This window comes from Lissotriton helveticus, chromosome 7 (genome assembly GCF_964261635.1).
Source record: "Lissotriton helveticus chromosome 7, aLisHel1.1, whole genome shotgun sequence".
Lineage (NCBI taxonomy): Eukaryota > Metazoa > Chordata > Amphibia > Caudata > Salamandridae > Lissotriton > Lissotriton helveticus.
The window spans coordinates 1,473,126,012-1,473,139,103 of record NC_136068.1 but is presented as its reverse complement, the minus strand read 5'-3'; the positions used below and the strand labels follow the sequence as shown (position 1 = coordinate 1,473,139,103).

General features: G+C 44.0%; 1 protein-coding gene across 1 annotated transcript in view; it reads left to right on the top strand.

Annotated features, from left to right (window-relative positions):
• The first annotated feature begins 2,824 nt into the window (after positions 1 to 2,824).
• LOC144767482 (uncharacterized) overlaps positions 2,825 to 13,092 on the top strand; it is a 28,667-nt gene continuing 18,399 nt past the window's right edge. Inside the window, exons 1-2 of the mRNA XM_078650897.1 lie at positions 2,825 to 2,953; positions 11,391 to 11,615. Of these exons, the coding sequence (XP_078507023.1) occupies positions 2,868 to 2,953; positions 11,391 to 11,615 (311 nt within the window). The 5' untranslated portion in view covers positions 2,825 to 2,867. The remainder of the gene's footprint in view (positions 2,954 to 11,390; positions 11,616 to 13,092) is intronic.

The following is a 13,092-nucleotide window of genomic DNA, read 5'->3' as shown; positions in this document are numbered from 1 at the left end:
TGCCACTGAATGGTAAATGGCATTTACCAGTTGTTGAGTGCATTTACATAAATTGTTTCTTGGTTTTAGGAGTAGCAATTCCATCCAAAAGTTTGCTTGGACACCTTGCCTAATCATATTCAATTTTTTTAAGCGTAATGTTAAATAAAGATGGCCACCTTTTATTCTGGGTTTCAATGCATTCCCAATTCCCATCTGCCTCCTGCCTAGAAGCTTTTTAATAGCTCAGTTTGCCAAATTTTCTTGCCTTTTCGTTCTGTTTAATCGATATAGTTGTCAAATTGATTTCAGAAACGTCAAAAGTCTAAACATGTAGTTGGGGAAAACTTAAGTGTGTTTGTAACATATTCTCTTAAGTTTACTTCTGGATAGTATTTGTGCTCATAAAACCAAAGCCCATACCTTTCTGAGGGGCATTATTTTTTTATCGGCGGTGCATAACTCATCTGAACAGAAAAACGATACTTGCTTCAACATCTTAGCCTCCTTTCTAACAAATGTATATTTGGTTGAGATTCATTCAGTAGGACGCCTGTGTCATATGTGGGAAAGGAAGTGTAACCTCCCACCCCTATCCCACGACTTGCATTCTTTCAGCAACTGTTGCACCCTGTCCATTATATTTTTTTAGTCTGCGGAAATAATTGGGATGGTACTTGAAATGTCATATTACCATCTACAATATGTCGTCCTATAACCTCTTATCTATATGTTTAGGTACGCACTACTTCCAGTAAAAGGCGCACTAAATAGTGTAGTCTGTAGCCTTAAGAATTGTTGCTCTGGCCAGAGATGAAACCCCTTGATTAAGCAACCTTTGCTATTAAGAACCTGAACACAAGGGAATGTTTATTTTTAGAACAAAATAGATTCAGCATCATCAAGCAAATTTGACCTGTTTAACTGGAAGCAGAATACTGCATAATTTCCTTATTCACGTAACGCCTATTGCCTATTTACTACGAGACAGCTTTCAGGACATTCACGATTCTGGGTAGTCACATTTTTTTTTTCTTTCCACTGTCACGTTAAAACCTTCACACCTCCCAGCACATAAAGTCTCGCTTCACGCCATCAGGCTGGGTTTACAGTGCAAAAGGAAATCAAAAGGGGGGAGTGAAGAGGTGATGCCGGTGGGCACCGAGGTGGGCACGTCCTCCTCTTGTCAGGGTTTAAGGTTAATCAGAAAGGGCCACCTCACATTGGGTGGATGTGTATCCCGATGTCATTGGAATACACCATCTTTGTTAAAATACCCCTCACACACCAAAAGGGCCCTTGGTGTCATGCTTCATCATCGGGGTCTTCCCGTCCCGCTGCGGGGCGGGGCAGTGCTGCGACAAGCGGATACGCTGGAGCACCTTTAGATGGAGGTGCTATGTGTTAGGAGTGAGTGTCAGTGGGGTCAGGGGTGATATAAGGTGTGAGTTAAAAAATACCTGGCCTAGTGGAAAATCGGGATACACATCCACCCAATGTGAGGTGGCCCTTTTGGGTTTACAGTGCACCAGAGAATACCGAATCCCAGCCAATCCCACTTTAAATAATCAGCAGAGGTGTGTGGGTGGAGGCGACTACAGGAGGCAGGCGGGCAACTAGAGTCAAATTTCAGGGGGCGGGGGGGGCTAATTCTTCCAGCCGTAACCAGAGTGGATGTATTTAGGGCTAAAAACATAACAAAAGCCTCATTTACATTTAAATGGTCTTTTACAGACCTGTGAAGTACTCTGGTGCGGCTGCAATTAAAACGTCGCCAGCTGCGAAGCTGTGTCAGCCCGGGCTGACAGGCACGACGGGGGGGGGCTGAAGCCCGGTGAGCCCAATGGGTGTTGCGCGCCTGGCTGTGGTACTCTGCTCATCATCTGGGTCAGTGCCAGGTAACATGGACCTGCGCCGTGATTGGCTACAGTACTCTGCGCATCATCTTGTGCAGGGCCAGACAACATGTCTCTGCGTCTTGATTGGCTGCAGTACTATGGTCATCCATAATCAAGGGAGAGTGAACTCTGTCGGTTTTGCAGGGTCTGGATTTCTCCAGTGTTGACCTGAAACACTTAACCAATCTTGACCATCGGAACAAGGTATCATCACTATGGTGTAACGTTGGGTGGTGCAATTATTGAGTTTCGCACCTAGGTTCTCGCTACCCTAGGTGAGTACTGCCGCCTTCCAAGGGAAAGTACTGGTGGGATCCATCTGGTGATGTATAAAATTTCCTCCTGTATCTTAAAAATGGTTACTTTAATATGGGTGGAGAATACAAGGGTAAGACTAAAAGGAAAACAAGCATTTGCAATGTATTTACACAAGTTTGAGCTATTCATATTGCAAATAATAATGATTTTATTTTTGTTTTCGTTTTAAAAACATAAATAAAAGGAATTGTGCTTTACAATGCCAATAGCTTAAACTCGCATAACTGCGAGACCTATTGCATTGCAAATGCAATATGTCTTGCATTTGCGAGAATTTAAGCCGTTGGCATTGTAAATAACAATGCCATTTATTTATCTGTTTTCAAAACAAACACATAAAGAAAATGTTTATCATTTACAATGCCAAATGCTCAAACTTTTGCAAATGCGAGACCTATTGCATTGCAAATGCTTGTTTTTTGCGCTTGAAAGGTGCAAAACAAACGTTAGATTTCAGGGGAGGGCCTTGGTTCTGGATGAAAAGGGTCGTGGGGAGGGGCTGGTGGGCGGATGCATTCGTGACACAACGACCCCCTTCTCCTCATTAGCAGAGGAAGAGACCGGGAGACAGACAGACAGACGCTGAAGCACTGTGCAGACACTGCTAAGACACAGGAGGAGTCGGAAGACCGAAGCAGAGAGCAGACAGACAGACGCGATAGAGGTGCTGCGATGGGAGACTGGTCATACTCTAGGCAAGGAGACGAATGGGAAGACTCAGGCTGTGGTCAACAAGGAGAAGAAGAGACCCCCGATTGGTGAGTACCTGATTCTCAGACGTGCCTCCTACGGCGGCAGCACTGCCTGGAGCTTGTACACATGCCCAGAGCTTGTACACATGCCCCGGGATTGTTACTTGTTGTTCATATAGCATATACCGCCTTCCTGTTTTCTAAGAGCTATCAATTGTTGCCGCTAAGGGAACACATCCTGGTGTCGTACTTGTTCATGCTTAATACACCTCCGTATTGTTTCTAACCGCTATTAATTGTTGCAGCTAGGAGAATCGAAAAGTGACTTTGCTAAAATGTCGCCGTGTGTGATGCAGAGGAGCTGGTTTGTATTCTCTAAGACCCACCATCTGCATGTATTCGCCAGGCCTCTATACTAATACAAGTTTCCTATTGATCCAGACACCTCCCACATATTGTAGCGGGGGGGCTATTTAATAGTGTACCCTGTGCGATATTGTCTGGTTGTACTGTGGTTTTCTGTTGCATTCTTTTTTGTTGTGCCGTTACCTTGTGTTATTTATCTTAGATATAAACAACTAATTCTGCTACATTTCTAGTCACGAGCAGCATTTATCGCTCTAAGAGAGAGGTGGTAACTAGCGCTGCTCCGGCTCTATCTACATAAGACACCAGCCAGCTCTGGTGTGAGTCGGGCCTAGGAGGAGAGTCAAGCGACCGAGCGTCCAGTGAAACACTTTATTTTAAATCTACCGCCGCTGGGCCTTGGGCGGAGAGGCCTGCGCAGGGCTCGTGTACCCTCTTTACAACTTTGCACCTTTCGACGGACACCCTCCGGCACGCGGGAGCGGGCACACTCACGAGCCGCGGGGTGGCGCACTTCTGAAAGGAGGCGACACCCTCAGACGGGTTATTATGTTGTAAAGTCCGCCGCCCCCAAATGTCCATAGCGGGGTATCTGGTGAGGGTTGTGGAGGCCTCTGCAGCAGATAGCTTAAGGAAGCCATTTAAACTCTTGTCACAGGGAGATCAAAGGGGCCGCTAGGGAGACGCGATGGGTAAGCATGGGATCCTCCACTGTACCCCATTTGTTTACCTCATCACCACGGTCTGTTTGCTACATTTTCAGCCCATACCCTGAAATGGAGTAATTTTCCTTCATCACAAGTTCCTTTCCCGAAGACGCATTTACCACTGAGGTGGTAACTAGCGCTGCTCCGGCTCTAGTCAGTCAGCACCTGTATTTCATGGCCCTAGGAGAACCGAGAACGGTGTACAGGACCGAGTGTGCAGTGAATCCACAGGCGTTGGGCCCCAACCAGGCCTGGGCGGAGGAGGCCGCGTAGGCCTAGTATAACCATTTTATAACTTTGCACCTTTCCACTGACACCCTCCGGCAAGCGGGCGCGGACACACTCGCGAGCTGCGGGGTGGCGCACCTATGAAAGGAGGAGACACGCGTGAGAGCGCAGCTCCCTCAGACGGTTTATGTGCAAAGCCCACGACCCCCGGGTCTGCTCTGCATCGGTGCGCAGGAGAGTGTCCAGAGCAGGGCAGTTGGTGAGGATTGTGGAGGCCCCAGCAGACAGTTTATGGCAGCCTTTGAAACTTATCACAGCCTCGGCAAAAATAGTGAGATCAAAGGCAGGCGGGAGGGGTATGGATGGAACCCGGCACTGTACCCAATGACGTCACGTGGTTCACCCCACCTCACACCACCCCGTAGCCTGGCTGTTAGCCCGTAGTTGTTCTTCTGTACATTAGAGATTTGTGCGCCGAGGAAGCTGCTTGGTTCTCTGTTCTTTGCCCCCATGACCCCCCAGGCCTGGGTAGCAAGGCCATGACAGAGATATCTATAATTTACACCCATGGCACACAGGTGCACACCCAGACAACGGCCCAGGCCGCGTTTGGGGCAGAACAGGGAGAAGCACCAGTTATATTACACAAGGATATATTCATTTTTAGAAAATATGGTGAGATCTTGCTACATTAAAACTGCAAAAAAAGACAGTGGGCATGTGTCAGACATGTCTTCTGACTGTCTTCTGCTGTTTTTGTCCCGTGGGGACTGGTTTTAAGAATCCTCACTTTTTGTAGTCACAACAAGTAAAGTAGATAGGTGACAATCTTTCTGGGGTACACGCAGCTAAAGGCTGAGGTAGGGAAACAACAATGGGGTTCGTTTTTAGTACTCTGAAGTTGATGGAAACAAAGGTATGGTATGGAATATTTTTGTTCCTTAATTAATTAAAGCCCTTGCAATAGAACGCAAAGTAAAACACATTATAACACAAAAAAGAATCCAAGCCATATCCATTTTAATAAAAAGTATCGTAAAAATTTCCGTCTGCAATTCAAATTAATGAGCACATCCAATGAGCGAATAAGGCATATAAACTTCTTACCACAGGTTAACTAATTTAAGAGAGGCACTCGTCTGCATACCCAAGTGTCCCAAAGCTCTGTGTTCTTTGGAGTGCTCTATGGGGCAGATTTACAAGCCCCTTGCGCGTCAATTTTCTCATGTTAAAGGTGACGCAAAAGTGGCGCACGGGGCTTGTAAATCTGCCCCTATATACTTAGCCAAAAGTAGCAATTCTACATTAAAGCCTACCGGCTAAGCAGGTGGTGGCAGGGCCGTCTCAACATGGTCGATGCCTCCCATATTCCGCTGTTTTGTGTGATAGGCTGGAATTACATGCAGTGGTCTAGAAACCAAATCTAATTGTTTCTCAACATTAATAATAATAAATAAAAAAAGGAACGCAATCGTTCCACCTCGTGCCCTGGAACCTCACAACTCCCAGGCCATACTTTGCGCCTGAAGAAAGTATTAAACTTGACATGCTGCCCTCCTCCGTTTCGCGGTTGACACACACCACCACCCTCCTTATATGAACAGCACACATCATGTGACAGCAACCAATTCAAATGCTTAGCACCAGGTGAGGGTTAAAGTGCAAATGCTCTTAACGAGTTTAGAATGCGCTCACAGCACGTTCTAATTATCATCCATTTAAAGTGCATACGCAAAGGTGTCTTCAAGTGCATTTGCCTCCCCCAACATGCACACCCCGTGCAACCCTCACGTAAGGGCATTTTAAGGATGTTGGCGTCCCTGGGCCAGACGTATTTTGGGGGCCCCTGATTTCAGCGCTTTGTGCCCTGTTTAGCTACAGGTCCCTGACAATGCAAAGGAGCACTATCCAAATTCAAATCTGTAATTACATTTAATCAACACGGATAGTGACATGTGTTTTCAATATCGTAAAACAGCAATAGCTCACTAATATACAATTAGTATTACTGACACTTCCTTTTCTCACATGTGAGATTCTGTTTTGATCTACAACTATTTTATGGGCGTTGCATGACATATAAACACAACATTTCTCTGCAAATTATCCGTAATATGCTCTCAAACATTGACAATAAAAAATAATTAAAGGTAAACAGTATTTAACAATCTGTTTTAAGAAATATTCAAGTCATCAGGGCAAAACTCTGCAGAACATGGCTGGCTCCATCAGGGGGGAGGCTTGAAAGTCTGGGACCATTACTTGGGCCAGAGCCTACTTTGCATATGCCTTAAAACGTCTCTAACCCCACAGAATTTCCCTCTACCTTAAGATTGTGTTGCCTCTAGGCACTCCAGTGTCCTGTTGGTCAGCCATACTGCTAATAAAAAGGTCTTAAAATGGCAGTGTGGGGGTTTAAGGGCAAGTGCTCATTGCAGGGTCCAAGTTGCCGCAAGGCAGCGTTCTAATGGACCCTCCTTAAAGTCAGAGGTAAGAGTGTATAATGTGCTTGTACCTTCCCCCCATGCGCACCTCATACTCCCCCATAAAATACGCCCCTATGTCATTAACAGTGAGGTAAGATAATCCTTGGCTCTGGAGTGTCCAATTCCTCCATGATGCAGCCACTTCCATCGGATCAAGTTTGCGCTGCATAAAAACTGTGGAAGACTGGGCAAATGTCGGCTATGTCTTCTGACAAAGTGCTGCTTTTTTAGGTCGAGCCTAGCGGCAGCGTGCATGCACTGTGTTATATATTAGTTCTTCATGTAACATGACTGACAGTGGTCAGTAGCCCTTTCTTTGTGTTCTTATCTCTTCTGCCTCCCAGAATACCTGTCAGTGTTCTAACTTATACTATGGTGTTCTACTCTGGTCAGTTGATGGTCTGGTCAGTTGGCGAGGTGTGCGCTCAGCTTTGTCTTAAATAAAACTACATATAACCTAACTAGAAGTGTCCTACGACTTATCTACAACACTGCTTGCTCTGCGAGGCATGCTGTAGTAGGGGATGCTGTGGAAGTGCTGTTGAAGCCCCGCCGACTCTCCTCCCATATTTTTTATTGGCTGGTGTCATTGTCCTTGGTAAACACTGGCTTCCAATTCATTATGAGGCTTTTTAGTCCTGCCTTGATACCGCCCTCTCTCCATTTCTTACCGCCCTGTGTCCATTTCTTACCGCCCTTAGGACTGGACCCTTTACTTTCCTGGTTACACAGCATGCTTTATCTAGTTGGTGAACACTATTCCATACTCATCCAGTGAGGTTCTATGCGTTTGTGTTTTTTTTATAACATTTGTTTCTGGGTTCTTTTCCCAATTTTTGTGGCCATTTACTTTCCAATTTATGTTAAAGCAGAGTCAAGTCAAGGGGATTTGTACGTTTGTAAAAGCTGAGGCACCACTCCGAAAGAGACGGTCCTCAAAAGAAAGAATGTGGTTACTTCTTAGTCAGAAAAAGATCTTTAAAGTGAATATATCATTACATGTGCACAAGGTACGGCTGCCTGAGCGGCATAACTTGTGATTTTTCCTACATTCTAGAATGTAATTTGTTAAAATTGTAACCACTCTTGTTTGCAACCTTACTTAAAATTTTTTTTTCAATGTTATCCACAAATAATTAGAATCTGCGTCCAATTAAAACTGGAGTGGTTGCAGTGAGGTAAAAATCTGTATGCGTGTCACTGATATGAGCGCGTGCGCAATTGTAATCTTTACATGGACACTTACAACGGTAAGCCCTGTGTGCCTTTGGTGTATGCAGCACAATGGTTATATACTGAACTGCGAGAGATGTGCTGCTGCTTGACAAATGGAGGTGTATGGTAGGGGCACAGGATCTGATGATGTGAGATCCTTCGTTGATTTTCATTGGCTTGTGCCATTGTCCTTTGTAAAGGCTGGCTTCTGATTTGTTGATAGGCTTGTTAGTCTCTCCATAGTACCTCCTTGTCTTTATTTGTAACCTGAGAAAACAAAACGGGGGTTGGAGAGTCTTAGGGAAGTTTAAAGACCTTACCCAGGGTATTATCCCCTACTATACAATCTCTGAATACACAAAAACCTGGGGGTCTACCATGAAACAAATGGGTTTCGAAGACCATATACAATATAAAGTCAACAGAGTACTAGTGAAATAACAAAATGGTCTATTTTATAAAGTATAATAATCCAACGCATGTGACCACCAGCAACGGTAGGTGAGACCCAAGATCCAGAGATGGATTACCATCAACATCTTGTTGGTGATCTTGTTTTCTCATCTGGTCATCCACAGGGCTGGGTCGGTGTGTCTCTAGATCAGTGAGACTACTTCCAGGACCGCCTGGCAGGACTGGGGTCAAGCCCACAATCGCTTGCTGACCATGCGTGGGATCACCAAATGGAACAAAGTGCAGTGCAAAGAGTGATAGTGTAGGGAAAAGTGAAGTTAAAAAGGAATAGAGAGCTCACAGTTAGGAAACTTTAATGGCTGTAAGCCTCTTTCAATTAAAAACCAGAACAGCGCAAAACAGCAGTATAAACAAATGACTGCTTAGGGGCCGACATGTTTCTGCCAAATAGGGGGATTACTCCCTTGGCTTTCCTCTGGGCCTGTTCTTAAAGACTTCTGCTACTGCAAGTGCAAACCACATTCAAAACAATAAGTGAATAACTCAAAAACAGTGATATCTTTAAGGGATATACATTCCTATTCCTCCATGTCAGCTGGTGTGTCAATCACCCTTCTTGACAGGGGAAATTACCTCACCTCACCTGGACCAGGCTCAGAGTAAGGGAGGCCACGCTCTCTCCGTCGTTGCCTCGAGCTATGTCTGAGTCTGAGGCTGGCGGAGGCCCATGAGGACTGGCCCCTTTACTTCTGTTGTTACACTGCATGTCTGCAAACACTATTTTCTTTAATGAGTTTCTCCTATTGACGGTACAACATGCTTTCGTGCAGCATTCAGCACCTCGTACGCGTTTTACTATCCAAGCAGCCCGGGACAATGGCTGCCGCTTCTTTGAAGTGAAATAGGTCTCGCATTTACAAGAGTTTGAGCTATTGGCATTGTAAATAACAATGCCTTTTATTTATGCGTAAATTATCAAAGCAGATCAATAAAAGGCATTGTCATTACAATGCCAATAGCTTGAACTCTCGCAAATGCGAGACCTATTGCATTGTAAATGCTTGTTGTAAATCAAAGGTGACCATCTTTCTGGGCTACATGGAGGAAAGACTGGGTAGGAAAGCAAAAATGGGGCATATTTTTAGCTTACTGAAATGTGATGGAACCAAAGAAATAATAATAAAAATGTATATCTGCAAATTTATTGGCCACATTGAAAAAGTGAACTATCCCAGGTTGGGGTGATAATTCATTCACGAAAGGGAGCAGCACACAAACATTCTCATTTTTAGGCATGGGGGCATTTAAGTGATTCACCCAGAATCACAGGACATTTGAGAGCCAGTAATCAGCATCAGTTACAATTTGCAGCCTAACTCAGTCATAGTTTTGAGGTAGTTCAACCTGCGACCTACCTCGAATCAAAATTGTATTAACCAACCTATCAATACATACATCTGTTTATAAAATTCTTAACTAGCTGCAAAAATATTAGTTGCTAATTGTAACCAGTTTTTGAGATCCTTAATTCATAAATCTGTTCTTAGATCTACAACTAATCTCTGGGTGCCTACTGTTTCTTGGTGACTCTTCTTCCTTGGCAGCGCAGCCACAGCTTCTCTGTGCTTCTTTTTTTCTCTATAGGTCATTTGCCCTTACCCTTAGTTTTCAGTTTCCCTCTGTTTCTCTCCTCTACCCTTTCCCATTTCCATGGGACAACTATCTACTCAAACAAACTCTTCACAAAAAATAGACTTGTTTTAAACACAGCTCAGTTTTGATTAAGAAAAATGGGCTGTATTTAAAAGCAATCATAGCCATGGTGGTCTGCTCATCCATGTTGGTCACTTTCTGATGACCCCAGTTATTCACCATCACTATAACTTCATGCATGGTCCACCCTGCATGGAAACTTGGCAGTTCCAAACCACCATTTACACTGTAAGCATTTTTTTAAATTGCACTTGAATATTACACACACTGCCAAGAAAGTCAGTAGTTTGAATACTAAAGGTGGCATCATTCTTCTGTCTCTTTATTCATTCTACTCCAGTTTGCTGTTTTAACTATGGTGAAGCAGGAACTCCCGGGAGAGCACGATAGAGCAATGGGGCAGTTGTACTGGTTAAATTGACTAAAACTTTATGCAAATAGTTAACAGAAGAAAAGCCCTTCTCTAGGCAGAACTTTGCCTCTAGTTTCAACTTTATGCATCCACCAGGACGCCTGAACTCAGTTCACTTGTAAATAGGCTAGCGCAGTCAATGAAACCTTATCTGCAGGCATCAAAAATGAAGGCAGAATTCACTTCCTATCCTGAACCATCAATGTCTGATTTACATGGAATATAATTCAGGATTGTCCGGATGTTTTCAGGGGTACCATGTATTTCACATCTTTGACCTTGATTATATTGTATAAATCTATTGAGCACCTGCCAGAGCAACTGCGGTTCACCAAAGTAATCCAGTCCACTCCGTAAAGGGTGGAGTGGGTCACGGTAGTCATCTGTACCTTATCAATCCGTACCTTATCAATTCTTGGCTGACTTAGGGTTTGTCTTTACATTTCTCCATGTTCTCAAAGCCTAGACCGTAATCAACTCTTAACGGTTTTAAGGTCCTGTAGTTTCTGGCCAGCACTGTACTTACCAAACATCTGATCTGATGCTGAAAGATAAGTCATGCTGCTATTTCTCTTCATTGGCTCCTGAGTGATTCATTACATTTCACAAAGCGTTTGTCTCAGTGGAAACTTGGTTTCTTGCATTGATACGCCTGTCTGTTGGAAAACATTAAAATTCTCTATTTCATCCTTCTCTTCCCCCTTTTCCTGCCTTTCTTATGATCTGGATCAAATTACAAGGATGAAAAATAAGTCCAGGGCCCCAAATCTAGTGGGAGTGCCAATCAGTGGCGACCACTTGCACACATTAAGCATTGGTATGGTCTAGTATGTGTGGAGTATAAGTAGAAATTATATTTTTACAAAGATGTATGTTAGGCTTCTGTACACCAGGAACATAAGCATAAACATTCTAATATATCTAATTGTCTTGTTATTGCTGTGCTGTTTGTCTTCTTGAAGGTGTAATTGTGGCGAGTGTGAATACATGGAAGCAGAAGAGGAGAATATCTGCTGCCATCAACACAACTGCATGCTGAAGAACATGAGGGACTACGATGTGAACTGCATTACCTCCCACCCAGCATTTCAGTCTGTGGTGTTAGATCCATTTGTCCTGGAGACGGCCTACTACAGCTACCGAATGACGAAGTATAGACGGGGCAAGCTGTCCACTGGTGAACTGAAGTGAGTATGATGACAACAAATGCAAACAAGAAGTAGGGTATGCTGTGAAGTCCTGGAAGTTGCAGACATAAGCAAAAATACCCAGACTACCTGCACTAATGAATGAAGTGACTAACCTCCCTTCGCTGCATGTAGGGTTACCATATTTTGTTCAAGGCAGACCTAAAGAAGGCGATAATGAACAGTTATTTGTAAAGTGCATTCTCTAATTGAAAAGTTACCATTTTTGAACTGTGTTTATAAAACAGAAATACACTTTTCTGCTATCCCCAGAACGCGAGGCCCTCCTGTCTTCAATCCATTTTGATATTCTATAATGTAACAAAAACAGCACCAATGTATTGCAATGTAGCAAGCTGGTATCATAATATGCAAGCAACAGTGTGGGCTTGGTGTGTATAGGTACCCTATTCCAATACCACACTCTGGGAACCTATTATTATGGCCCCTAAGATATAAAAATCAAGAAAATCTTTGTCAAATTCTTTCTATGAGTTCCTTGAATACTTCAGGGTCGAATGTACGGCACATTAATGCTATCAAAGAGGAATGTAACTTCTGTATACAACCCCTACTGTTCTATTTATTTCAAATCTTAAAGTGATCCCAGGCAGCATGGTAGGCATCGGCTATCCATCCTATTTTTAAACGAGCATTGGCAAATCCAATAGGTCTCGCCTATGCAAGGGCTATCAGCTTTGCCAATGCGTTTTAGCTTTGTTGAACGCATGCATGGCTGCTGTTCAGCATGGCTAAAAGTTAAGGGCATAGACGAGAGTGGCGTGAAATGTCAGAATGGAATGGTGAAGAGTAGAGAGGAATGGAGTAGCATAGAGTGGCGTGTATTGGAGTCGCATAGTGTGGTGTATAGTAAAGTGGTGTAGAGTAGAGTGGACTGGTGCATTAGCGTTGAGTGTTGCAGAGCATACTGGCGTAAAGTGCAGCGGACAGAATTCTGCAGGGTTCAATGCAGTGGCGTAGATTAGAGTGTTGCATAGTAAAATACAGTGTAGTAGAGTGCAGTGGTGCAGAGTGGAGTGGTGCAGAGTAGAGTGCAGTGATGCAAAGTAAAGTTACACAGAATGCAGTGGTGTACAGTGGCATAGAGTGCAGTGGCACAGAGTGGCGAAGAGTGCAGTGATGCAGAGTAGAGTAGCGTAGAGTGCATTGGCATAGAGTGCAGTAGTGCAGAGTAAAGTGTTCTATAGAGTGCAGTGGTGTAGAGTGGCATAGAGAGCAGTGATGTAGAGTAAAGTGGCGGAGAGAGCAGTGGCATAGAGTATACCAGAGCAGAGAGCAGTGGCAAAAAGTATAGTGGTGCAGGGTAGAAAGCAATAGTGTAGAGTGCAGTGGCATAGAGTATTGTAGAGTGATGTAGAGCACAGTGGCAAAGAGTGCAGTGGCATGGAGTAGATTGTTTCAGTGTATAATGGTGTAGAGTGAAGTGGCATAGTGTGTAATGCCTAGAGTACAGTGG